This window comes from Aulostomus chinensis, chromosome 8, assembly GCF_037954235.1.
Source record: "Aulostomus chinensis isolate RoL2024-O1b breed Wild chromosome 8, RoL_Achi_v1.0, whole genome shotgun sequence".
NCBI classification, from domain to species: domain Eukaryota; kingdom Metazoa; phylum Chordata; class Actinopteri; order Syngnathiformes; family Aulostomidae; genus Aulostomus; species Aulostomus chinensis.
The window spans coordinates 3,098,504-3,125,896 of NC_141327.1; the positions used below are offsets into that span (position 1 = coordinate 3,098,504).

Consider the following 27,393-nt stretch of genomic DNA (forward strand, 5'->3'; position numbering starts at 1 on the left):
TATAACTTTCGGAGGGGTTCTCATTCTTCCATGGCCTGGATATTGCTGACGACAGCTTATTCACTAGTTTTAGTATCATTATTACTTTCGTTATTACTGTCGTTGACCTGGAGCTCTCAGGCAGCCAGGTTCATTTTTGCTCAGAGGCTCGACTCTAGAATGTCTCTGTAGAAGTGTATTTTTTAGGAGGCCTGCTATCATAGCGACCTAAGCCCACCCAAATGTTTCCATTCCGTCCTCAAGTCCCAGAGTACACGTTGACAAATTTGAAGAAATTGACCCCTTGACCTTTCTGAGATGTGACTTGAACGAGAACGGGCCAGACGGACCGCGCAAACACACGGCAGGCTAGTTCAAGACACGCAGCTGTTCTCCAGCAGCAGATGGCGGTCGGTGTTTGCCGGCTTGCCTCCTCTGCACACCTGCAACGGGCTTCCTCCACTAACTTTCCTCCGCTACTCGCTCCTGTATGGTGACATCTGAGGCCTAAATATTAACTACCTGGCATTAAGACTCAATAAAACCCTGTAAAAATAGTAAAAGATGACATCTGATACAATACACATTCAATAAAAGTTGATAGGAGCAGTTTGTCACACTGAGTAAATATGATACTTAGATACAAATAAGAGTGTAAGAGGTGTATGAGAGGAGCTAGAAATGATATAAAAAATGTGACAAATGCATGTGAATTAAGTCTTTACTGATTTTCATTATTAGACACAGAGTTTAGGTACTTCAAGCTTCTAGGCTGTAAAACAACACAGCGGCTGTGTGATGAAGGTACTTGATACTTTCTGCACAAGTCCATCCATCCCTCCATCTTCTCCCTCTCCTCCTGTTGAGGGTGGTGGGGGTGGAGCCTATCCCAGCAGCCTTCCCCCTGGACAGGTCACCAGTCCATGGCAGGGCCAACACATAGAGACAGACAACCATTGGCTCTCCCAGCCTACGGTCAATTTAGAGTCTGGATTAACCTGGTCCCTCTTGATGTCTTTGGACTGTGGAGGAAGCTGGAGTACCAGAGAGAACCCAGCAGGAACAGGGAGAACATGGAGACTCACACAGAAAGACCCCGTGCTGCAGCTGGGGCTCGAACCTGGAACCTTCTGGGGGGCCACAGTGCTGACCACTGCACCACCTTTCTGCACAAGTCAAAATGTGTAATCATGGAGGAGCCAAGTAACTGGGCAGGATTTGCTGCTGTGGAAATGTGACATTTTTAAACACGCCAGAGCGAATATATGAAATGTCTCATGACTCATTTTCATTTGTGTTTTCATCTGCGAGTTGCGTGACAGCAGCCTCGCTGGAGCCGACGGGGTTGAAACGGTAAACCAGAGATCATTTCATCGTTTATCTCAGCACACGTCTGTTTTCTAGACGCAGGCTGCCTTTTAATATTCTTCCATCTTCCCTACTGATTTACAGCTGACAATGTTGACTCAGCACAAGACAATCTTGGGGTGCAAAGAGAACAGAAAAGCGAGTCAGGGAGAAGCTGCTCAGTGAGCCCGTCTGAACAGCACCTGACGCTAACCTGAACGATCTGTTATTACCGTTCTTATGCAGGACTGATCGATGCACGTCTTCAGTTGATGAAGCTCGCTGCATTTTGCTGTCTTCAAAGTGCTGAATGGTTCCAACTACAGGCTAAAAGAGGAAAAGTAACTGGCTTGTGAAGAGAGAAGCATCCCCACATTTTAAAAGCAAACCTTTGTTGGTGGATGGCAAACAAAGTGGGAATTATTTATTGACTATTCTCTCGCAGTAACTTTCACATATTTTATTTTGAGACCATGTAAAAAGACCAGTGGGAGTATTGGTTAGTATAAATGTAGCAAATAAAAAAAAAGAAAAACAAATTTATAGGTTGATAAATGTAATAATTAAGACAGAAAAACAAGCAAACAGCCCAGCTGATATTACATTGAAGAAGACCGAGTTCTACTTCTGCTTATCTGAGGTCACATACAATAGTTTTTAATGGTACAATGTGAGGTGCTTCAATGATGCATTCATAAGTCATCAAACTTGAGAGAGCCCTGAAGATTGTCTCCAGTATATTTCTACATCATGCAGCGCCCCAGGGGTGCTGCCCCCCCAGCAGGTTGCCAGGGGTTGTCCAATTAGAGGAAAGTGGGCATTAAAGAGGCAGGAGCAAGAACAGGGGACCAGTGGAGTAGAAAGTCTAAGCAGAGATGTAAATGTGTGCTCACTCCTGCCCTCAGTGGGCTGTTGTGGAGGATTCAGTGCTCCTCGTCAGCCTGCAAACACAAACACACCAGTAAGACTGTAACAATGACAAATGCTGATTATAATGTGTTATAGTCAACTCATAGCTTACATGTTGGTGATCCTCTCCAGTCTGCCACTCAGATCCTCCTGGACAAAGACACAGTAAGCAGCAGTGAGTCATGAGCTCCCAGCCAATCATCTGGCGTCAACACAGAACACAGCCAACCGGACAGGCTTCTTCTTATACGTGGTTTGGATTTTTTTTTTTTTTAAGTCAAATGATCCTCCATAAAATGAGTATTTTTATGATCAATACACTCACGAGATAGTAAAAAATGTCAAAAGTTCAAGAGGTTTCTTTTTTTTATCATTGAAGATCAAGAAATGTACAAAGTCTTCCAAACAGGTACCTAAAACTAATAAATATTTGCCATAATACCTTCCCCCGCTGTTAATTCACGGCTTATGCTGACTTGTTCTGTTAACTTTACTGTCTACCTACAAAACAGTGGACAAAAGAACCATCAACAACCTGAAAAACCTGTCTAAATAGTTCCGTATAATATGTTTAGCTGAGGGCGGCACCGTGGAGCAGTGGTCCTCACTGTGGCCCCCCAGCAAGAAGGTCGTGGGTGGAGCCCCGGCTGGAGCACGGGGTCTTTCTGGGTGAGTCTCCATGTTCTCCCTGTTCCTGCTGGGTTCTCTCTGGTACTCCAGCTTCCTCCACAGTCCAAAGACATCAAGAGGGGACCAGGTTAATCCAGACTCTAAATTGACCGTAGGCGTGGCTGGGAGAGCCAATGGTTGTCTGTCTCTATGTGTTGGCCCTGCCATGGACTGGTGACCCGTCCAGGGTGAACCCCGCCTCTCACCTGAAGGCTGCTGGGATAGGCTCCACCCCCCACCCCACCCACGACCCTTAACAGGATAAGAGGTAGAAAATGGATGGATTGATGGATGTTTAACAGTCTCTTGTTTTTCTTTTTTCAATGAACATTTAAAACAATAATGATCCCAATCACAGGAGAAGTGAGTGCATTCAGAGAGAAGGATCTCACCTTCGATGCATCTGACATGGAGCTGGAAGGACTGGACGTGGCAGATGCCTGGCACCGTGGAGGGACGCCTGACTAGGACAAAGAGGTGAGATGACTCATGTCACAGCAGTAGTTCATGATATTTTGGATAGTCCAGTGAGAACAGAGCCATCCTTTGAAGATCTTCCTGTTCTTGTGGGAGGTACCCATGATCCTGACGTTAACCACTCAGAGGATCTTAACTTGGCTGCACAGGCTGTCAGTTGTTAGTCATCCAGGGAGGGGCGTCTAGCAGCATTCTTGACTTTGCTGTGACAAGGCCTGCTGAACCTACAGGGTTCAAGTTGTCAGGTGGTGATGCAGGTCTACTCTAATAGCCACATTATACCTAGCCCGGAACGGCATAAATCCTGAGGTCATATTCCTCTAATCACCGTTGTTAATGAGAACCACATCCATCAGGGCGGGTCTGTATTGTGACGTTCCACATGTTCCTCTTCAAGTGGCCTGCTGCTTCTTACCCGGATTCCTCTTGGTAAAAGTGCAACTGCAGCCTGAACGGTAGAGGCTGTACAGACCTAGAACCCACACACCCGCACGATGAGAAGTTATTGTAAGAACTGTGATGGTCCAAATACTTAACAAGTATGTGCACCTTTGAGCTTACAGGTCCAGCTGGGCGCTGGGCTGGACTTGCACAGGGGTTTAGACTCCACTCACACCTGCTCGCAGGCCTCGTTGCTTGTCGTGCTTGACGGACAGTCGCTTCTTGAGATGAATGTACAGCTCTATTCATTCAATTTAATGTCTTTTCATGTCTGTGTAAATGATCAGCAAGACAGCAGAGCCTGTTTGCAGAGTAGCCTAGCAGCATGAACTACAATCACCACGGTCATGTGGACATTCACATGAATGCACGTGTCTAAGCCCGAGTGTGATCTAAGAATAAGCCTAGGCTTGAGTTTGGTGGACTGGTCTTAAAAAAGACAGACTTAGCAGTTTGGAACAATTTTGTCTACATTGCAAATCGTAGCAAGTTTCACTGTGTGAGTGTGTGAGTGTGTGTGTGTGCGTGCACGTGTGCTGTGTCCTACCTGTGTACAGCTACAGCTCAGTTCTAGTTTGGTTTCCAATAACAGGACTCGGCTCGTCAGGTTTTCCCAGCTCTCTCTGGATATTGTGATGACCTCTTCTTCCTTATGGAGCAGAAAAGAAAAGAATAAAACAGAATCCGTTCTCACATGTAAAAAGTGCATCTCACAGAAAACAAGTCGACAGCACGAATATATTTTATTATATTTCTTTCCAGAGTCTTTCAGCCAGACGTTGACCTCACTGCATACGTCGTAAGATTTTGGGGGATCTCTGACCACAGCCCCTATGTACGACTATTGTCTGTCTAGTAGTGATGTGGGGGCTCAGGTTTTTAAGACCTGCACTCACTCCGCCCATTTCAAGAGCCAATCCACTCCATCAACCAGCAAAACCAGCCGCCCAAACTAAAACTCCAACCCACAAATCAACCATGCACTCCGTGGTGCGGACACTGCTGCTGCTCCTGCCTACAGCTGTGAGAGGAGGTGAGATAAACACACCCCTTATTCTATTGCATTCTATTCTAATGAGGTGAAACCAGAAAGTCCTCATTCAGGCTCGATGTACCATCACCATCTCATAGCACAGTTTCAGGGGGAGGCTCAGTGAATGGTGATTAAAAAAAAAAAATCATCAGATATCAAAACCACATCATGGAGAAGAGCTTAAATGTGTGTGGTTTGATTAAAGACACATTTAGGAGCCACAATAACCTGGAGAATTTGACAGTTTTCCCTACTTTCCAAGACTCTGCCAATGATAGGTGACAAACGACAAGAGTGTTCTTATGTACTTGACGTATCAGAAGTTAAGAGTAACAGCAACATTAGTCTAGATCAGATCTCATGTAAAACCACTGGGTGTCACACAATCCATCAAATGGCGATGTCAGCCCTTACAATAATGCAACTGCAAAAAAAATGTGCTCAGCCATGGAACAGGGAAGCAGAAGTGGTCCTGCATTTACAATCTGTCTTATTCAGATAAACTATTTTGGGGGGGGGGGGGGGGGGGGGGATGATCACATTATCAATAAATTCTCCACCCTACAATCTACTGTTCCAAAAAACAAAACAGGCTTTCCAGATATTTTGTGTTATGGCCTTTTCACAAATGTTTTTTTTCTGTAGGGTTCATGCTCGTTTAAGTTTGGATGTTTGAACTGAGAGATGCACATTACAACATAATCAGTAAGGAATGCAATTTTCTTAATAACCAAGATAGTAGATCTGATGCTGTTTGTATATCATATCGCAATCACAAAGTGTGATATTACACATAATATGACCTCGGCCTATCACCAAGCCATAAAGCACTACTACAATAATGATTCTACGCAGGCGTCAGAAACAAAACGAGGAGTAACGTTAGGAAGGGTCAGAATTCTAAGCTCCGACTAAAGGGAGACCCACCACCTCAGACTTTTAAAACCCCTGTTCTAGTTGACCCAAAACTGCCTCACTACCACTCATCGCCCACAAATACATGAGATAAGAGCAAGAGTTGTCCTGTCTACCTCGTGTCTCTCAAGCTTTTCCAGCTGTTTCTCCAGGATACTCAGACTGTCCAGCCCATGAAGAAGTCTCTCAATTCTTGCTTCCAGTGCGGAGAGCCGTCCCTCTACCTCTGACGTCTGAAAGACAGAAAACAATTGGGTACTGAGAGTTTAAAATGGCATGCATCTTGATTTGGATGAGGATCCAGTGAGCCACAAGTAGAGGACACAAGTTCAACCTTAACGTACTGAAACCAACAAGAGGGCGCAAGTAGCCGCTGAGACTCTGTGTACTCCTAAGTGACGGAAATCTATCTTATCTATTACATAAGCTGTAGCTTTTACTGAAGCAAACTAGCCTAAACATTTGCCATGATGAATAAAACACACTCACATGGTATATGCAGTATATTGTTTTAGGAAATGCTTACACGTAGGACATCCTCCTGGTCGTCCTCCCCTCCTGCCGGCTGTGTCGTCTCATTCTCAGAAGCACAGGAGGAGTGGTCATCAGGAGAGGGGTAGCTGACATAACGCCAGCAGATTTCCTCCTCTTGACCGGGCTTTTCTGAGGAACTGGAAGGATCTTGTGAATGATTCACGACAAGTGGCCTGACAAACACCTGAAACGACGACAAACTGTCATACACCCCAAGAGAAATTCTACCAATTTACATTTCGTTCCATTCACAAACTCCCACCTGACTGATAACACCTTTCTGACTATTTCCACCCAATTAACTACAACGATTCATTAGCCAGTGTATAGAATCAGATGTATGCATCTAAGCTGGTGGGTGTGTGGGCCAAAATGAAAACATCACTTTAAAGATTATAAAGCAGACATTTTGTCATTCCTTTATCCAGCAGAGCCTGTTCAGACTTCACTGTTTACAATCCTCTCTGACCACCACCTGCTGCACAGCTCTGAGTACAATCCAAAGCTACATTTCAACAGCCTGCGATTTTGTCAGAGCCCACAGGAGAGATGCTCAGAATCTTTCAAATTCTTCCCCCATGATGCACACGAGGGGTCGAAGGTGAGGAGGAAAAAAAACTACGAGAAGAACTGCAATCCTGCTTCTGGTTTTGATGGTCAAAAAAGATTTTTGACAGAGCAACAAAATCTTGATGCCACGAATACTGAGTGAACAACTGATTGCTATTGACCGGCTAATCAGAACTAAATGGAAACAAATGATGTGTAAAAAATTGCATCTAGGTTCTTTGGGACCACGGAGTGACAAAAGTGATGTGTGAATCCGCTCTGGCGTCAGCCAAATCTGCATGTGTGAATAACCCAGCCACCTGAAGGATACATTTTCTCCACGATACACATAACCGTCACACTCACGACCACATAAATCCTGTGGACAGGCAGTGGAAAAAAATAAAATAAAAAAATCAGTTGAACTCCAACCAGTGAGACCTTTAACCTCCACACACTGTAGGTTGAATGGGAAGAAAACAGCCAATCTACTTTTCAAGAACATCAGGTTCAATCCTGCGTTGTGATGCTCTTCCTCTCATTCTCCTTCAGCAGGTGTGCACAAACACCATGCAACTGTTCTGTGCTGAAAACTCCCCGCTTTTCAACCGAGGTTTACGATCAAATTAATTATCATATTATTGGCTATTACAACAGCAGTCCATGGTTGGAACTACAACCATGACCACCATCATTATTTTCATCATTTCTCTGATGCTGCCCACAGTCAGGGCCTGCCTGGTTCCTTAGGTAGGAGACTGGATGCTGAGCAGTGACCTCCACTACTTACAGGCTCTGGACTGGTCAGGGGTGGAGGGGCGTCTCCTCTGCCATGCCGGTGTGAGGCAGGGTGTCTGACTCTGGGCTAGGGAGCAAACACACGATTACACAGCTGTCGGGTCTTCTCACAACTTCATTGCTAAAAGGAAAAATAATTTTTGGCATACAGTAACATTTTTACCACCAGCTACAGCTTTGACTTGAGTAAAGTCAGAAACGGCCAGAGAAAACAGCGAGTAGTCCTGTGGTAGAAGTCTATTCAAAGCAAAGCAGTACTTGATGCTGATTTTTAAGTCCATCCATCCATCCATCCATTTTCTATACTGCTTATCCATTAAGGGCCATGTGGGGGGGGGGGGGGGGGGTGGCTGGGGCCTATTCCAGCTGACATTGGGTGAAAGGCAGGGTTCACCCCAGACGGGTCACCAGTCCATTGCAGGGCCATCAGGAGCAATTAGGGGTTCAGTATCTTGCTCAAGGACACTTGGACATGGTCACCGGGGGAAGTGGGGATTGAACCAGCGACCCTTCCACTCTACCTCCAAGCCCCTGATTATTTTTAGAACGAAAGTAAAAGCTCACAATGCAGTGCTTCAGCTTGAACCTTTGATGAGGTTACAGTACAGTGCTTCAGTGGTGTGTTCTAGTTGTTTTTGTATACACACACACTTTCTTCAAAGTACGTAGCAACTGATGAGCTCAGGTAAGTGCAGTGGATTCAAAAGCACAAAATTTCAATTGCAGTATTTTCTCTGTACTTTTATATTAAAGTACAGCTACCTCAAGATTGTAATTCAGCACAGCACTGGAGTAAAAGTACTTTCCCTCTACCGCTGTCCCTCGTTATATCAGCGTGACAGATGCTAGGTTGCACAAGTATGACAGGAAGGTCTTGAAACATCGTCACCTATCAGTTACAATCAGAATGATTAACAATAAAGCCAGGGGGCACTCGGAGAGCTCATAGCTCTCAAAAAGATGAGATGATCAAGTGAGTTCTGCCACCCTATCAAACGCACTCTGTGCGCTTATAGAACTTATTTATACCGCCAAGAGAGGAACAGACAAACATTCTAACAATCACCACAACAGCAACAATGAAAGGGGCAGGGTCAGTTTACTGAAGAGGTCAAACATCTATGAGTGTGATTTCTTGAGCCAGGGAGCATTGTGCTCTCAGGGCCACAGACACCTCCACTACATTGCTGATGTTTCCACCTGCATGTTTGTGTGTCTGTCAGCAACCTAATACAAAAACTACCTGACTGATTTTCCTGAAACTCAGGGAGGCTAAGCGAAAGCCTTTCAAATTCTGGAGCACATCTGAAAAATGTCCTTAATATCTCAGACGACAAGGACAGCACGTGGTGCAATGGTCAGAACTGTGGCCCCCCCAGCAAGAAGGTTCTGGGTTTGAGTCCCGGCTCGAGCACGGGATCTTTCTGTGTGCCTGCGTGGGTTCTCTCTGGTACTCCAGCTTCCTCCCACAGTCCAAAGACATCAAGAGGGGACCAGGTTAATCCAGACTCTAAATTGACCGTAGGTGTGACTGGGAGAGCCAATGGTTGTCTGTCTCTATGTGTTGATGGACTGGTGACCCGTCCAGGGTGAACCCCGCCTCTTGGCTGAAAGCTGCTCGGGACAGGCTCCACCCCCCGCGACCCTTTACAGGATAAGCAGAAGAAAATGGATGGATGGATCTCAGACCACGACAGCGGCCGGATATTGACATTGGCCTTTAATTCAAAGGCTGAATGCCTTACTGCTTGATGGTTCCTGATTTCAACCATTAATATGCTGACCAGTGGTATTGGTATTTACGATAAAAGAACCCATTCAAAGAAACTGTACCTTCTTTAGTTGGTTGTGTCTCTGCAAGACCAAGCTAATGATATCACAGGTGGTGGAAATTTTCCTTTGAGAGAAGCCCCACTGGAGGAACTGTTGCTTGGAGACGACGGGTTTATAGTGGAAGATGTCTCGTAGAACCTTCACACACACAAACACACACAAAAAGACTCTTGTGGTAGCAGGATCATGGTGGACGTAAGGTAATGTAAAGTTAGACAGTCACTGAGCTGTGTAGGACTAAGGAGATAAAAGTGACTAGGAAATTAGGGGAAAAAAAAGCATGTTTTAATGCTGCATGCAACCACCTTTGTGCACCCCTGAGAACAAAATATACGGAGTATGTGTGCATGTGAGAGACAGAGAGAGAGAGACAGACAGACAGACAGAGAGAGAGACAGAGAGAGAGACAGAGAAAGAGTTACCTTATAAAGCGTGTCAGTGAATCTCAGGTCTGTTTTGCCTGTCAGCTCCAGTCCAGCTGCCACTAGTTGTTCAGCGAAAGGTGGAGAGAAGGAAGTGAGGGTGAAGCTCAACACAGGGAGAAAAGCTGAAGGATCTCCTTTGGAAAGGCTGATTGGGAGAGAAAAGAAGAAGGTCATTGCTGAGTTCACCAAGTTTCGCAGCTCAGTTTACTTTTCACCATATTGAGCAGCATTCATACCTAATTTGTAGGCACTGAAAGTTATAAAAAACAAATAGTTACATTATCATTGCTTATACTAGACACAAAAAATAGATAGATAGATAAAATAAAACAAAATAATAACATAGAGGAAATCTAGCTGCTCTGCCCCCCGTTCACAAATGTCGTACCTGCTGTAGTCGACATGTCCCGGGTACCTTATTACCCGAAGGAGAGTTTCCAGTTTGCGAAGACAGCCTTGCACATCTCCAGTAGACAGCATCTCCCACTGTTCCAGAGGAGGGAAGAACAAACCCAATTCACTCGCTCTGTGTTTTATTTATTTAACAGGTAGTCACTTGAGATCAGGTGATCTCTTTTTCGAGCGAGACCTGGCCAAAACGGCAACATCTAAAACAAACAATATAACACAAAATCAGACAAGAACAAACTAAGCGAAGTAGATAAAAGTCGAAGCAAGAAGGCAGGGGGAGGCGGGGCTTTACAAAGGGTCACTGAGGAGAGGTCAGGTTAATGGGAATGTGACACATTATCCAGCAAAACAATTACATTGTCCCTTTTCAGTCTTTAAAATGTCCAAAGTCTGTGTTTTAAAATCAGATATGGTGGTGAGAGCCTGCAGTTTGAGAATTCTTTGGAGTCCATTCCAGGCAACCAGAGCAGAGAAAGAAAAATCCCTTTTCCCAAACTCAGTGTGAGTTCTGGGTGCTGAGGCATGTAAATGATCCTGTGAACGTAAGCTGGAAGACATGTTTGGTGTGAATGTGATGTATGAGGACAGGTAGAACGGAAGGTTACCAGTGATGGCTTTGTAAATGAAGGTGGACCAATGATGCAGTCTACGGGCAGAGAGAGAAGTCCACCTTACCTTTGTGTTCAGAATGCAGTGATGGAATAATGCTCTACAGCCAGTAATGAATCTTAAAGCACCGTGGTAGACAGTATCCAGCATATGCAACGTGGTGGAACAAGCAGACATATATAAAAGCTCATCTCTGACTGACAGTTACAGTGGGGTGACCATATTTTGAATACCGAAAAACCAGGACACTCAGCCTGGCAATAAGATACTCAAAGTTTTAATTTCAGTACATTTAAAGTATGCCTCCTCTGAATTGTTACAATTACAAATACTATCTATAACTAAAGACACAAATTCAGATAGGCTTCTCAGATGTGTTTATTATGCCTAAAATAATACCTCTTTGGGAAATTTCAATGGGGCAGAAATAACTTTAAAACCAAATTGAAATTAAAATGCAAAAATGGTCGAAATAACGTGTCTTCTGTGTTAGAAATATCGACCTGTAATAAAATAATGGCTCTCTTTTAAAGTCTTAATGGACAAATAAAAAAATGAAATAATATCAGCTATATTAGCAAATCCAGCTTTAACAAAAAAAAGCTTAAAGCTTTCAATGTTATGAAGTAAAAAAAAAATAAAAGGTCTTACTTCAACGAACAAAAAATATCTATATCTTGCAGCAGAGTGCCTTAATGCAGGTCAATTTAATGGCCCATTGAAAAACAATGAAACATGGACACTTTCATTACCTTCTATAAAAAAATAAAACAGGAAAAAACAAAACAGGACAGGACGTGGAACCAAGACGTTTGGTCCCCCTAAATTAGAGCTAATTAGCTAACAAGATGCTTCCTGAAAAAACGAGCCGGATTCGCCGCTACTACCGGCACACGGCGGCGTCACCGCTGCTTCTCCGCTCGACAACTTTTTGAGGACGATTTCAGTGTGTCTTACCTTTATTAAAACAGTTTAACGAGTCCAAACCGACAACGCGCTGGTCCCCTGAGCGGCCCACAACGGTTCCTGAGTTGTTTTGTGTCTGCCGGGTCAACTGCAGAACGGAGCGGGATTGGCTGTTGGACTCACGTTCTTTTACGTAACGTAGCACGTTAACGTCAGTGACGTATCCTCGAAGATATATGCTTTTCCGATTTTTTATTTTTTATGTTCGCTATGTTTACGCGTTTGTCATACACCGCGTTAAGTTATTAAGAAAAATGTCTTTGTGACGCAATGTGTAAAAGTGAAATCCTCGCCTGAGTGCTGGCCGAGAGTCCGTGGAAGGGGAGGGGCGGCAGCGGTGACGGGAGGAGGAGGCGGAGGAGGGTAAACATGATAATAGTGTTAACATCGTTATGAAAGGTGAACCCTCGGCCACCACAGGAACTGCTTTTATCGCCTGTATGGGAGCTTTTATTTGTAGTTGACTAAATGAAGTGACAAGTGAACGCGTCTGAGAGCAGGGGAACTGTATTTCCAGCTGTCCTTGTGTGCGCTGATCGGCTCGTCAGAGGAATCTTTAAACTCAGGTAAGTATGGCGGGTTACGGAGCTTCGTCGCTCTTCCGAGGCACGGCAGTGTACTTTTAATATAGACAAGTTAGACGACCTTCTGTTGTTCAACAAATAAGCCACTTTGGTGAGGCTAACACTGTCTTCGTCAACATGAAACTAGCTGGCTAAGCTATGTCAGCCAACTCAGTGCGGTGTGAGTGACGGTCGGTCTAACCAATGGCGTTCCACGGGAGGGCGCTTGATCTCTAAGTGGCTGCTGGGATTGGTCGGTGGGCGGGACTACCGGTCTAGCTAGCTTGCTAGAACTTCCAACGTTGATGTTTACAACAGTGTGATGGATTTGTTTATGCAACACAGCTGACGTTAGCTAGGCTAAGAGTGGAAGGACAACTGGGTAGTCCATGACTGCTTTGTTTATACACACACACACTCACACACACGCTCTCACACACAGAGTTTGAGCTCAGAGTTGAGTGCACTGTGACTAACATTTCATTTTCTGCTGTATTTCTCTGTTGTCTACGACTGGATTTCGAGAGCTGCGTGTAATCTCGTGTCATACAGGAACAGAGGCTCCCATTATCGTCATAGTTTATGTGACAGCTGCAGGTCCCTTGTTTGCAAGTGCGTCACTCTTTTGCCAATAACAGGATTCATAAGGCCATTAAAGACAAGGACTTGTGGTTTTCAACAGAAAGGGAATTCAGATCCCCAAAATCACAATATTCTGGGATCCAGTACATTGTCAGATTAGATTAATGGTGCTGAACTACTTACTGACCCAGATTCCGTTGCAGAACTTGCACTGGATCATGAACTTGCTGGAAAGTAAGGTCCATGAACTGGTCCATATACAATTCAATTAAATTGTTTTGGAAAAAGTTTAAATTTAAAATGTGTACATTGTTTTGATGTTGGAATTCAAGATGCTGTGTGGTTTACGACAGCATAAAACTAACAACGTTAACAACAGTAATACTGATCATTTTCAAACAAATTGCCTCTGGCATCAGAATCGATGGTTTCTGGTACATGTGTTTTGAGAGCAGATCGGAACTGAAAAATGGATCTGACCAGAATTGAAGAAGTCAGTCAGTCAAACAAGATTTTGTATCTCCTTATTGTTGATGTTTATGATGAAGCTACAATGAGCAATGAGCTTTTTCAAATATTTTTGAAATAAAGAAAAACCTTACATTTTCAAATTCCCCTTGATTATGTGGGTTTTTCAGTTCGAACAAAATGTCATTATCATTTATCATATTGTACAGATAACATTAGCATCGGCAAATATCAGCTACAGGCCAAGTATTGGCTGATGGGATATACCAGAGCGTAAGCATGTGGTCCTTTTTCAGTTGTCTCACATGTTGCTTGTTCTGTGACCTGTGCTGCCTCGTAGATGGGTCAGGCACTGTGGAGGCTGCCTCCCAGACAACAGCAGCAGCTTCAGGAAGAGCTAGCCGACCGACTGGCCGACCGAGGAGGAGGAGGAGGAGGAGGAGGAGGAGGAAGACTAGAGCAAGGTAACCCTGAAATGAACATCACTTTTCAGGCCTCCGTGCCGTGATGTTGTCCAAACGTCGAGGTCATGACCAGGATCCTTGGACGCAGGACCTCAGAAAACGTGTTTTACGGCCCTGAGAACATGAGATCCCAGTCATGCGTGAATGGAGTTTGATTTGATTTTTGTGGTCAAGGTCACTGTCTCCTCATATGGAGGTGATATCTCAGGAACACCTTGAGGGAATTTCTCCAAATATGGTACAAATGTTTAAATGGACTTAAAGGAACACGCCAACTTTTTGGGAAATGAGCCTGTTCTCCATTATTTTTAGTCACAAGCAGCTCGATCTCTTCTTTCCTCTCTGAGTGTGTTATGGAACTCCACTGGTTCAAATCAGGATCAGGGTCAGGATCAGGGTCTTGGCTGGTTCAGAAGCAAACCAGCTCATCCTAACCAACAAAATCAGCCATGATTCATAGCAGCAGTTGCTGTTCTCGTTGCCAAGATTTGGGTTTGTTGATCTGAGAGCTTTTGAGAGGCTGCTACCGATTTTAGAGCAGAAGAAAATCACGGAGAAGTGCAACTGATATTTATGCGCTGGACTGTAAATAAACCCCTTCTAAGTTCAGTGTGCACCAATATTGTACTGAAGAAACCTGATTTCTCAGACAAATAACTTACTTTATTAAAAAAAATGATCATTGTCATACAAGACCATTTCAAGACCAAAATTAGTCCAATAAAGGCAGAGGTGCTGTGTCTTGTTCTGGCTACAATGAAGTGGGCAGAAATGATTGTATTCTGTCAGAATGCAAAACAAAGACTGAGTAGAATGACTGTTGTGTCTTCCCAGGGAGGGATGGAGGCCCACAGAGAAGAGCTCCACAGCACTGCTATGGCCCCGACATCTACCACCTGCTGAGAACACGCAGGGGAGGTACGACAAGCCCACGGAGCTCTACTTTGTGACTTCTTAGTGTATTTTATGGTTGGTGGAGTTTCCTGTGGTTGCTTCTGTGATTTGCTACGTCACGCGTGGTGTGTGCTTACAGGGACTGTTAGCAGCAGGACTTTCTGAGACGTCGTCAAGCTCATGAAATGAGAAGTTAAGCAGAGCAGAGCAGCAGCTTGAAAGTGAGCACCAGTTAACCCGTAGTGTTAAAGCGCTGCGTCTCGCCATTTAGTTGTCCACTTTATGCCCCTTTGCCAGTTTAATAATTTATTTATTGATTGTTTAATGTGCTGGAAGGCGGCTGTGTACCAAAGTGTCTCAGTGAGGGCTCCTTTATCAGCTCTAAACAAGACAGCGGTGGAACAACGGTGCTGACGTAGGCTCATTCTTTCATATGGCTCAGTCAGAATCAATGGTACTTTTACTTTTGGAGATTTGGTGCCATTGTGTGCTCTAAAAGATGAACTGGAACTGCTGCTCTCTTGTCTGAAGTGACTTCTTTGATAAATAGCTGCAGTTCACATGACAAACTCCAGAGCAGGTGGAGTCACATGTGGCTTACGGGACCTTTCCCTGAGCCGCCTCAGCCAGTTTCTCAAGGTCAGAGACACAAATCCTCTGGACTCTCCACAAGGGATATTCTTTATTTCTGGCACTGATGGAAATACTTCCAGACGTGTGTCATCTTTTCAGTTGCAAACATGCATTTCACACAGGCCTGGGCTGCTGCTCTTGGCTCCTCTCTGAGTGCATTTCTCGTTAGGCTTGCTTCGTATGCGTCACCTCTCTCATCTGAGTAGACAGTTAATTGAAGACGGTTGTCTGACTGGTTGTTCGGCTCTCAGTCTCTGTCATACAACCTATGAAGTCCACTTGGCTTCACCAGTTTTCTTCTTTCATGAGCGAAACACCAAATACTGGTAACGTCCCCACCAGTGGCCGGAGCAGCCACAGCCCGTGAGTGGGCCGTGAAGATTAGTTGAAGTTCACGTTTTTCAACGATTTTTTTTTTTCAAAAGTAGAGTATTAATATAAAAATATGATGGAAATATATATGTTCAAACCATATCAACTTTTTATCGATACTAAGACAATTGATTATGTGTTCTAATAAATCCATCACCAAACCTGAATTTGAGATGCTCAGCTAGACACGCTAACGCTGACGTTAGACTGCTGTGTTAAATAATGAAAAAGTAGAAGTGCACACCCATAAAACTTTAAAGAGCCTTGGTCTTCTCAGTGTACTTGTTGAACTCCAGAGCTCCTTCTTGTACAACAAGAAGAGGTTTGGATTAGATCAGATTAGATTAGATCAGATTAGATGAAGCCAAATAATTTGGGATTTTCGGAAGGTTTGAAATTCACAGGAACATTTCAACAGCATCGCACGTAAACAGGTTCATTTAGCCTTACGATATATCATTAATTTACTATTTCTTCTAAACAGGCTGGTTTTCGTTGATGTATCTCGATGGTTTTGATGACTGCTTCTGCCATCTTCATCGGAAGACCGCCAGGTGTTGGTTGGCGACATCACCTGTCAGGTGATTTATAGGTGTCATCCCATTACTGGGACGACGAGTTCCCCCGAGTTACTCTCGGGGGAGGGGGTGGACGCCCCTTACCACTCGGTGGTCCACCGGGGGGGGGGGCTTTTGTTGTGGGAGGGCTGGTGTGCCCCTTCCGGAAGCGCGGCCCAAAGACTGTAAACCAGGACAAAGGGGCATACCAGCTCTTCCACACCTATAAATCACCTGACAGATGACGTCACCAACCAACACCTGGCGATTCTTCTGATGAAGATGGCAGAAGCAGTCGTCAAAACTGTCAAGGTACATCAACGAAAACTAGCCTGTTTAGAAGAAAGAGTAAATTAATTACAACAGCTTGTCACTCTGCAGGGTTCTAATTAGAGGTCACTATTGGTCGGTTATCTCCTCTCACAGCTGCAGGGTACATAGCATCCAGCTAGCAAGCCAGCTGTCGTCTGTGCAGTGAAGCAGTGTGGAGGTCTGTCTCTTTTAACCTCCAATGTTTGAGGTGAGCCTGGCGTGTCAGCGACTCTGCAGCTGCCCCCTGTTCTCAGATTTATAGTGACTTTCCCCAGGACCAGAGTTGCTCCTCGAGATAAAGGCTCCAAAGGGGAGAGAACCTTCAAGGGGTTTGAGTTTCTTTGGCAGAGCAGAAAGAGGCAGACAGGAATACACATCAGTCACAGAGTGTCATCTATACCCAGCAACAAGGTGAACCGCGCCCCTCACTAAAATAAGTGAGGGTGTCACTTCTGTGAATGACCTTCCCTCACTCCTGAAGTCCTTGCTGGAAATGTAAAGTTAGGAGAATTCTGAATTCAGGCCCCAGGTGAATGCTGCTGCTGCTTGTGGCTGCTGGAGGTGGAAACCAGCCGCTGTTACTTGGTTCAGCACAAAGCTCTCAAAGGGTTGATGCTGTTATTCAGGCCTGACACACACAAACATGCAGGGTTCACACGGCCGTTTTTTACGTTAAAAAGAAAACGCAAAGCAAAACAAAACATGCCTTTTTTGGAAAAACCCAAGCTTTAAAAGGTTTCAAACATGATTACTGTCTTTTTTTTTTTAATGCATAAAAATAGTCCTAACAAATTTCTTTATTTGTTTGATCGTGTGTAAACTTATGTTTCAGAGAATGGACGGTTCTAAAAATATTCCTCATCTTCATGGAAAAGTGACGGGAGTTCGTGTCTGGTCACGTGCCTCCTCATGCTGCAGCTCTGCTACCAATGCCACCGTCTCACTCCCTGGTGTCCTTTGTGGTTGTAGGTAAAGAACAACATGGGTTTATAGATTTGGAGATGTTGCCGCCAGAGTTGGGCATCACCATACTGTCCTACCTGAATGCTACTGACCTGTGTCTGGCCGGCTGTGTGTGGCAGGACCTGGGGAACGACGAGTATCTGTGGCAGGGGTAGGTTCCCGGTCCCCTTTTTGTGGAAGTCAGAGAACTTTTCAGAAAAGCTTTTCTTTTTTTTTTCTTTTCTTTTTTTGTCACATGTTTGCAGTAAAATTCTATTCTGTTCTTTTTTCCCGGTGTGGATCCACCAGACTTTGTAAGTCCACATGGGGTCACTGCTCGATCTACAACAGAAGACTGCCTGCTGGTTTCTCATATAGACGATTGTATCTCCAACTAGATGAAGGCAGCCTGACGTTCAATGCAAATCCACAGGAGGTAACACATGCTGCACATCAAAGATCTCCACTCTTATACATCCCCAGCCTCTGGTATTTGTGAATGAGGTCACCACCAAATAATGTGCTTGATGATGTCATCATTTGGAGGGTCTGCCGTTTCAGCGATCCTTCACTTCAACATCAAAGTGTGTGTTAGTGTGTCTGGATCTTCAGATGGGTGAAGGCCCTTTTAGAGCTCAGCTCAGAAGATATATGATCTCTCTCTCTCTCTCTCTCTCTCTCTCTCTCTCTCTCTCGCTCTCTCACCCCCCCCCCCCCACACACACACACACAGGGCATCAGTTATTTCATGTCTAAAGGCATACTAGTGGATCATCCCACAGAGCTGGCAAAGTTCATCTTCTATACCAGACGGCTCAATTGGAAGATGTTGAGGATTTACCTGGATGAGAGGTTACACACACACACACACACACACACACACACCATCCTCCACAACAGTGTAGAAGCCAAGTGTCACTAAACCCTGAAACCATGTGTGCTGTAACAGATTTGTGCATTGTCTATGTAATAAATATGTAACACAACACAAAACAGGCCATTTCTATATTTTAGATTGAGCCATTTGTTTATTTTATTTCTGTATTTTCTGACTTATAGATTTTTTTTTTCCAAATGCATTTATTTCTGTATATCTGTGTCTGTCGGTACATAAGGTGGACAGTCCTGACATCAGTAAAGTGAGATTTCCCAGTCAGGTGAACCTCCACCAACCAGTCCTGCCTCAACCACACATAGAAATACAGAAATAAAAATGAATCTGTTCTTAGATAAATGTAGCACTACATGAATAAATACATAAACCTAGCAATACAAACATAAATAAAATCTTGTAAAAATTCACATATAAATTAATAAATACATAAACACTTAAATAATAAATGTAGAAATGCAGAAGTAGTGTCCTCATGCCTGCCCTCTACTGGTTGAAGCACAGTTGTCACATTTAGATGCAGTTCATTGTGAACCTCACCCCCTTTTTTAAAAAAACATCTGTCAAAATTCGGTTGCGGCTGGATTTGGCCTCGTCCCGGGGTGAAGCTGAAGCAGGGCTCCACAGTGTGGCCATCTGACCTGAGTGTGTGAGGGTGGACGAATGTGGAGGTGCGCCGGGGTGAGGGAATTTCAGCCACGTTAGTGTCAGTCTGCTGTAGGAAATAAACTAGATCTGCACCTATAAATACATGTGGAGGAGAACAAGAGCAAATCAACGCATATTGAGTTTCTAACTATGGTGCACAGTTTGTAAAACTGAAAAGTTGAATGTTAGATTAAGAAAAAAACAAACATGGAAGGCAGCATAAAACAAAGACTAAAACCATGATCTTTAAATAATAGAAATCCAGCTGGAAGAGGTCTAACCCTACCCCAGAGAGGTCTAACCCTACCCCAGAGAGGTCTAACCCTACCCCAGAGAGGTCTAACCCTACCCCAGAGAGGTCTAACCCTACCCCAGAGAGGTCTACCTGAGTGGGTTTTTTTTATTTAATGTATTTACTGAGATTAAATATCATTATATAACACTTTAATATGATGGATTTTTATTCACCACTGTTTCACATCAGAAGGCCGTATTTGGAAACCTTCAGGACGTGTACAAATAAACCAAAGACGTTGAGCATGTATTGTGTGTGCAGGCGGGACGTTCTGGATGAGCTGGTGACCCTCCATAACTTCAGTAACCAGTTCCTCCCCAACGCGCTGCGAGACTTCTTCCGACACATTCACGCGCCAGAGGAGAGGGGAGAGTATCTGGAAACACTCATCACCAAATTCAGCCACAGGTTTTGTACCTGCAATCCTGGTCTGGTCCGGGAGCTGGGCCTCAGTCCTGGTTAGTACACACACACACACACACACACACACAGAGGGAATGTTTACTGTATCTTAAGTGGTAAAATATTAAATTGGCTTCGTTTGTGGTTGTGGTAGTTAAAGACTTATTGGCAGTAAGGAGATCTTTCCCATGTGATAGTTGTGGTTTTTTGTGCGTTTATGACAACCTGCATATTAGCAGAGAAATTCTTTGCCTGATACTGATTTGTGTCATTTGATGTCAATTGAACTGTAATATTTAATGTTTAAATTGAGGGAACTCAGTCATAAAATATTTTTGCAGGAAAAATGTTTTATTGTACTTTAATGATCAGTGTCTCTGCGTGCGTGGCAACGGGACCTGATGACTAATCAGCAAGCCTTAAACCAACACATGAGGGGTTCATGGAAATGTTCGTGATGACTGTGTGTGTGTGTGTGTGTGTGTGTGTGTGTGTGTGTGTGTGTGTGTGTGTGTGTGGGGCGCATATCCACCTCAGCATCACAGCGCTTCCTCCGTCACACACACACTCACACACGGGGGGTTGGAGGCTGCCATGACAGTTGGAGACGGATGAGCGATGGTAACCTCTGACTTTGTCATCTGGCCTCTTTTATTTATCCTTGGCAGAGTATCAGCACGACCCCGGCCACATTTTTTCTGAATTTACAGTCCGAAGAGGTTGAATTATTTTGCATTTTGGAATTCCTGCGAGCTTAAATGTATCAGGACGTGTCAAATTCCAAACCCTCACCTCATAATAAGCAGCTTTTGATGATGATGATGATGATGATGATGATTATGGTTATTGTTGTAAAAATGGTGCATGTCGGCTTTGGGCTGTTTTAACCTTCATATTATTGAAATTTGGGTGCACTGATTGACTCCAAACCACGAGTACGCTGATTACAGCTGTATCCATCAAAGCACTCCACCTACCAGCAGACATTCCATTCGTAGGAGGTGTAAACGAGTGCACCCGCTAAAGGAAAGCGTTGCAGGAACCAGCATTCTGAAAGGCCCAAATGATGTAAGGAAATAACAGGATGAGTACGAGGAAATAATTGCTCTTGATGCACTTCAAGTGAAATAAGGGCTGCGTTTAAAAAGAAAATGTGCTGTGTAAAATCTTCACAGTCGCCACAGTCAAACTTCATGGGAGACGACCTGTTTTAAAGAGCCGTCGCAGCATTTGCTCCCTGACAGTAACGTTACTGCGTAAGTGCCCCACATTTGTGACCCTCACGGCACACATCTGAACACCTGGCTCTTCACATGTAGAATGAAAAGCAGCGCTGCCTTGGTTTAACAAAGCGGTAAAACTGGAGAGCCGCTCACTGCGAGGCTCCGTCGTCACGCATCCACATGAGTTAAAGAGGAGACCGAGCGACGGCAAAAACAAGGACCTCAGTCTGCGATGCCGTGAATTCATTTACGTCCTCATTTCATTTTATGAAATGAAAACTGGTCCCAGAGAGGAGGTGAGGGAAGGTTTGATCGAGCACCAGTGACGCGCGGTCAGTTACAGGGAGTCTGTAGGTGCATAAAAAGCCTAACAATTCAATATTGTTCATTTTAGCTCTGAAAAATAATGATATAATCTCAAATTTGAAAGTGGTGAGGTATCAAATGTGATCTAATGAAATTGCTTCTTTTTTATTTATTGTTTGTCAGTATGGGAAACTGTCTTTTTCCCTCTGCACGTTCGGTTGTAAAACAAAATCAAGGTGAGCATTTCTGTTCATTTGTGAATAAAACCAACACATCAAGTCCTTGACTTTACAATAACCTGCAGTGTTGAATGATCAAAAGATGATTCATCCCCCAAAAAATGCTTTGAGTTTTGGAAAAGGTCTTAAAAAGGATTAAATATAATTTATATTTAAATTTGTTGTCCCAAACCGAAGTTGTGCCGTGCTCGGTCAGGCACCTCATGGCGTGTAGAGGGCTGAGCGGGTGGCCCGTGGGTGGTGCTAGAGGAGCGTTCCTGGGTTTTCCTGAGAGGAGGAGTTTTTTTTCATCTGGAGAATTTGCAGTATTTATACACAGCAGCCAGGCTAGATTTGAAAATTTATGTTGGATATGAGGAAAGATTGAGCTGATTATCCTTTTTGGATTGATTGTTGAACAAACACACACACATACACACACACACACACACACACACACACAAACGTCACCCTTTTTTTCAAGCCTATTTTTCTGAACAAATCCCTGGCTTCAGTAGAGTCAGTGGGCCGCGCATTTACCAACTCACTGCTTTGTTATCGTCAGCGGACCATAGTGAAGCCAGTCCCCGACTCTGGAACTGTTACCTCCCGTGTGATTAGTGGGATTAGTGTAATGGTCTCTAGCCCCGGGATGGAGGGGCGGGTGATGCATGGCTGCCTCTCTCAGTTTCATGCGAGTCTTCCTCTCCCGGTTCCCCTGGACGCCTCTGGCCTCAGCAGTGGGTGGGACTCAATTTTTCAGCATCCTCTCTGAACCATCCTAAAATGCAGCCAAAGCTGCCACAAATGGAATGTGGACTTTCAAAGCTGTCCTTCTACTTTTATCAGTAGTTCAGATCATTTCAGAGTCACAGGTAATTAGTGGCTCGGTTTCCACAAGCAAAGTCTCTGGCGTGAGAGCGTCTGTGAGACCAGGCGTGACCAAGAATGCCGAATGACGGCACTGTTTTCATCATGAAGGTGCAGTTACACTCGTGTTATTGCATCATCATACAAGCCTTAAAGGAACATGTCATTTTTTTGCAAACATGTTTTTTGTTTTGTTTGGTTTTTTTTGCCGTCTGTCTTTGCGGGCACTGATAGAAGGAGGGTTGTTGGCCTATGCTGAGCGTGTGTCGTTCCTGCAGTTGGAACCGTAAGTGAGCGCAGCAGGTTTTGAGCACTAACGTGAATAAAAAGACACAGTCAGTCCCCATTTTAGCCGTTTTATTGATGTTTAAATAACCTACACACATGCATGTTTTGGTGTTTTGTCGGCATCCATCCCACGTTGGGCGGAGCTGCTCTCATCTCATATGGCCCAGTTTTTGTAGAACCAAAACCATGACAACCCAGAGTTCAGACCAGGAGGCAGAGCTGCAGTCTTATAGGCTTCCCAGCGCGTCCACTAGGGGGCATAGAGATACATAGAGACTGTCTGTCCCCCGACCACGACAGTTTATTCACTCCAGTTAGAAGAGGAGCCATTCAGAAAAACCTAATCAAAATTAACATAACCACCGAATTTTTCAAAAGAATATGAAAATTAGGTGTGGACGATTAAATATCAGATCTCTGATCCCCAAAACTGTTTTAGTGAACAAATTAATATCTGACAACCGCGTTGACCTGCTCCGTCCCACTGAAACCATGGTGTTTTGTCTCTCACTTTTAAAAACATTTTCCCCTCTGCAATTTTAAAATTGCATGCAACGGTGCAGACGTAATGAGTAGCACTGGACACACTTCCAGGCGGGGCCAGGACACGGTGGTGTTGGTGTGTTTCAGTGAGGGAAGCAGGAGTGGCTGAAGCTGAATCGGTTTGATCTCCATGACTGAGTGTGTGATGAGTGTCTGGTCTCTCCACAGACGCGGTGTACGTGCTGTGCTACAGTCTGATCCTGCTGTCCATCGACCTCACCAGCCCTCACGTTAAAAACAAAATGTCCAAGAGGGAGTTTATCAGGAACACTCGCAGAGCCGCCCATAATGTCTCGGATGACTTTGTAGGCCATCTCTACGACAACATATACCTGATTGGTCACGTTGCTGCGTAGCTCCACCCACCTGCTGTCCAGTGTAAACCCCTCATACTGAAGAATAGCTATGGGTGACTGGGTTCCTGTACACCTCTGGGAAATATGGAATGCGGTGGAAATTAGAGTAAAACAACAAACCATCCCAGAGAGATCGAAAACAACTTAAAGTGACCGATGCACTGTGAGAGAGACTGTGCCAGCCAATAAAAGAATGCCTCAAAGGTTTCAAACCAAGACGAGATGTCTTTAAAGCCACTGCAAGGACGGAGGTTTCAAGTGGAACCATGAAGGCACTCTGATACTGCACTGATGGATCAGGACTACTGACTGGTGGAGGGACCAGAACCGCCCTCAGACTGTCCAAGTTGCCCGGACGGTCATTCCCGTTCCCTACTAGCTGCTTCACAATCACCAATAGGACGTTAGCGCTGAGGATAACTCACTAACATCACTAGCAGGACATCGATAAACCAGTCCATGGCACGTGGATTTTGAAGTTTCTCCCATTGCTGCGGTGCATACGGCTCGATTTTCCCAGTCATGTGTTAGGAGTAAGATGAACAAGACAGCCGTGTGTCTCCAGTTCCACAAAATCAAATAATACGGCAAAAACCTAAAACTATGTTCAGACATTGGTTATGAAATAAATGTAACAACTGACCAGATAAAAGCAGAGTGAAACCCAACACGTGGTGCTGCAGGAACCGAGTGGGCCGATATTACCGGACTGTTTGGGTAATGGTGGAAGGCTCTGGAAGGAGAAGGGTACAGAGGAAGTAGGGTGTGGCTCTGCCGCTTCGAGCAAGTGTGAGGAGAGAACGTGGAAACGTGGAAGATGTTCGTCAAGTCAGATGGGATTTGAAAGGTCCTGGAAATTAAATTATTTTAAGTTTATTGTTGAAAGCACAGAATTTGCTGATCATGAAGGTCTGTGGTACTTAAAGTAATACAGGCATGAGGGATGCACGAGAATGGATTTTGGCTAATATTTCTCAGCGGACTCCACCGATATTTACTTATGTTGATGGTATAAATGCAAGTTTATGTATTTACATTTTCTACACCCTGAAAAATAACAACAGTCAAGTTGTTCTTTATTTCCAAACATCTGGAAAAGCCCAAAACAGGGTTGATGCAGATGTTGGTTCGCGACCTGCTGATATTATCCTGCATCCCAAACAGACATTGATTTTTTTTTTTCCCACCTGTTGCCATAAAACGCATCTGGCTCAATCAGTTCTGCAGGTGTGCTTGATTCCTCGAATTCCCTTAAAAGCTAACAGCCCAGTGACATCACTGTTGCCGTCGCAACATCGTAGCGCGACATCTCTCGTGTTGTTTTTTCAAAAACAGAAAGAAAACAATTGCTACGTACAACCATTGTAGCAGGAGTGCGCTCGGAGCGTCGTTCCGTTTTGCCATGAAATGTTGACGAAATTCTACTAAACCCTACCGCAAGTTACGCTTAGTCTGATCACCATTTAGGCAAGCTAACGGTGCAAAGTGACAGCGAGTGTTTGGTGAGTGTGCGTGTTACGGAGGGATCGTGCTCGTCATTGCTGGAGTTTACGTCTGAGCTGTTTTGCATGGATGGAAGAAACAGTTGAAAAGTGAAGCTGAAGTATTCCTGGTTTTGCTGATGACACCCTGGTATCACATGACTCTGACACAAGTGTGAGGACGCCGATCAGGAGAAACTGATGTCACCCCAAAACTTTGACATACACTTATATTGCTTTTTGAAAAGCACTTTAATCCGAATGAAGTGTGACAGTCGCTCTGTGCTACTAGCTTCTTTTGAATCCCAGCAGCTAGCATGTAGCCGTGGCTAACAATGACGTATCACATTGATCACTGAATGTTACCATAGCAACAGAGAGGATGCCACTGAGAAGCAGTTTTGTATTTTAGCCTTTTGTATGATAAACCAGTTAGCCAGATAGTTGTTGTTGATATATCCATCATTTATTTATTTTTAAATGATATTTTCTATCCGAGGTGTTTCTATTAAGACAGTTTCCTGGGGTAGATTGTAAATCAGAACATGGCTGCGGTTTGTTTCGTTGAAGATCCATTGTTGCTAATTGATCACGCTGATTTAGAACTATGACATTGTTTAATTTAAATCATGAAGGAAACCCATGTAGTGTTTTTGCCCTTTGTGTTTACTAGAAAATGTTGTGACTGACAAAATGTATTGAGACTTTGTTGCAAATATTTGACTCATTAAATCTGGGCTTACTGACATGTTTCCACTGTCTGTACTTCCACTTCCAACCAGTCTTAAAGTGATACTTCAAAAAGTGTATTTTCCTCTCAACAAATATTTTAGGTGTGTTAAGCTGACTCAGGTGTGTGTCCCTCCTGCATTACTTCCTTGTAACTTCAGGAAACGTCAGAAAGAGCCAGCTACGGCGCTTCAGCCTGAAGCTAAAGGCGCCCCATTACCCGTCACCGACAAACGACAGAGAAACTGTCAAGGAAAGTTGGTTTGCAAACTCACAACGTCATCATCCCATAGAATCGGCATCTACTTTTTGATACGGCTGAAAAAAAACAGCGCAGAACTGGAAGTGTTGGAGTCAGTTTGTGTAAGTGAGAGCAGCATTTTTGAACGTCATTTCCAGACAGAGACACAAGATAAAATAATTAAAAGAGGCCACAGAGGTAAGGAACCGTGTCTCAGCTGCTTTTACTTCTAGAAGTGACATAAATAAATAAAAAATCAAAAACTTGTTGCATATTTTGTCAGATCATCTCCTGCCTGCTGAGACATCCAGGTCTGTATATCGAAAAACCTTAGACGAGTGCAACTAGGTCAAAGTTCATGAACAAACACGGGATTTACCCTCGTCTACCTTGAGCTTAACCACACACACGCACACAAACTCATTACTGGCTTATAAAGAGGTAAATAATATATATTGCATTGAAGTGTCACTTGAATAGTGACATAAGTGTGATATAAAGATATAAGAGAAAGTTATTTTGCTCTTGCATGGTTTAGGTGTGTGTGTGTGTGTATGTGTGTGTGTGTGTGTGTGTGTGTGTGTGGCTAAGCTCAAGGTAGGCAAGAGTCAATCCTCACCAGACACAATATGACCTTTGACACTTGACCTGTGTGTGTGTGTGTGTGTGTGTGTATGTGTGTGAGAGAGAGGGGGAGAGGGAGGGAGAAAGGACCTATCCCCGGGTGGCGGTTGTTTTATGTACAGCAAATGGAAAGAGATTGGAGGGCAGTGATACATGACCTTTCATCACACACACACACACACACACACACACACACACACACACAAACACATCTCCAATGAACGCAGACTAAAGACTTAATTACAGGTAGAGTCAGACTTGGGTTTTGTCATATTTCCTCTTCATTGGTATTTTAGGAATGAAGACGACTGTCTTTTTCAACACGTTCTCTTTCCCCAACTTTCAAAGCAGAAACCAAAATGTAAAACCATGACTCTCCAGCAAAATAAAAGACACCACTCTCCAGAAATCATGACTATAACGGCGTGAGGGTCTGGGTAGCTTTGGATCTGGAAAACATTGTGTATTGAGTCTTACTGCTTCCTTACGAGTTACATGTTTACAATAACAACCACGTGGTGAAGGTTAGAGGAGGATCGTGGTTTTAATAAGACAGTCGTGTCTCGCACTTGCTCATGTGGAACTGGCGGTTGCC

The 27,393-nt window shown here is 44.1% G+C and overlaps 2 protein-coding genes across 6 annotated transcripts; one reads left to right on the forward strand and one right to left on the reverse strand.

The window, feature by feature from the left end:
• Positions 1-1,716: 1,716 nt before the first annotated feature.
• On the reverse strand, positions 1,717-12,162 carry cep44 (centrosomal protein 44). Of its 5 annotated transcripts, none has more exons than XM_086210460.1 (11): positions 11,887-12,160; positions 10,298-10,395; positions 9,907-10,054; positions 9,485-9,622; positions 7,644-7,718; positions 6,297-6,488; positions 5,887-6,003; positions 4,370-4,471; positions 3,297-3,364; positions 2,348-2,385; positions 1,717-2,267 (listed from the first exon to the last, which is right to left on the reverse strand). In XM_086210460.1, exons 2-10 carry the CDS (start codon positions 10,387-10,389, stop codon positions 2,376-2,378), a joined length of 942 nt encoding a protein of 313 aa, XP_086066586.1. In that variant the 5' UTR covers positions 10,390-10,395; positions 11,887-12,160; the 3' UTR covers positions 1,717-2,267; positions 2,348-2,375. The 5 variants fall into 5 exon arrangements, 4 of the variants coding, with proteins under 4 accessions (XP_086066586.1, XP_086066585.1, XP_086066584.1 ...); XM_086210459.1 differs by lacking the exon at positions 11,887-12,160 and adding an exon at positions 10,926-10,946 and having other exon boundaries at positions 1,726-2,267; positions 3,297-3,368; XM_086210458.1 differs by having other exon boundaries at positions 1,735-2,267; positions 3,297-3,368; positions 11,887-12,050.
• A 62-nt stretch (positions 12,163-12,224) lies between these two features.
• fbxo8 (F-box protein 8) lies at positions 12,225-25,965 on the forward strand. Its single transcript, XM_086210462.1, has 8 exons — positions 12,225-12,461; positions 13,849-13,972; positions 14,807-14,890; positions 17,710-17,854; positions 17,992-18,118; positions 18,416-18,534; positions 19,779-19,975; positions 23,536-25,965. Exons 2-8 carry the CDS (start codon positions 13,849-13,851, stop codon positions 23,721-23,723), a joined length of 984 nt encoding a protein of 327 aa, XP_086066588.1. The 5' UTR covers positions 12,225-12,461; the 3' UTR covers positions 23,724-25,965.
• Positions 25,966-27,393: the final 1,428 nt, after the last annotated feature.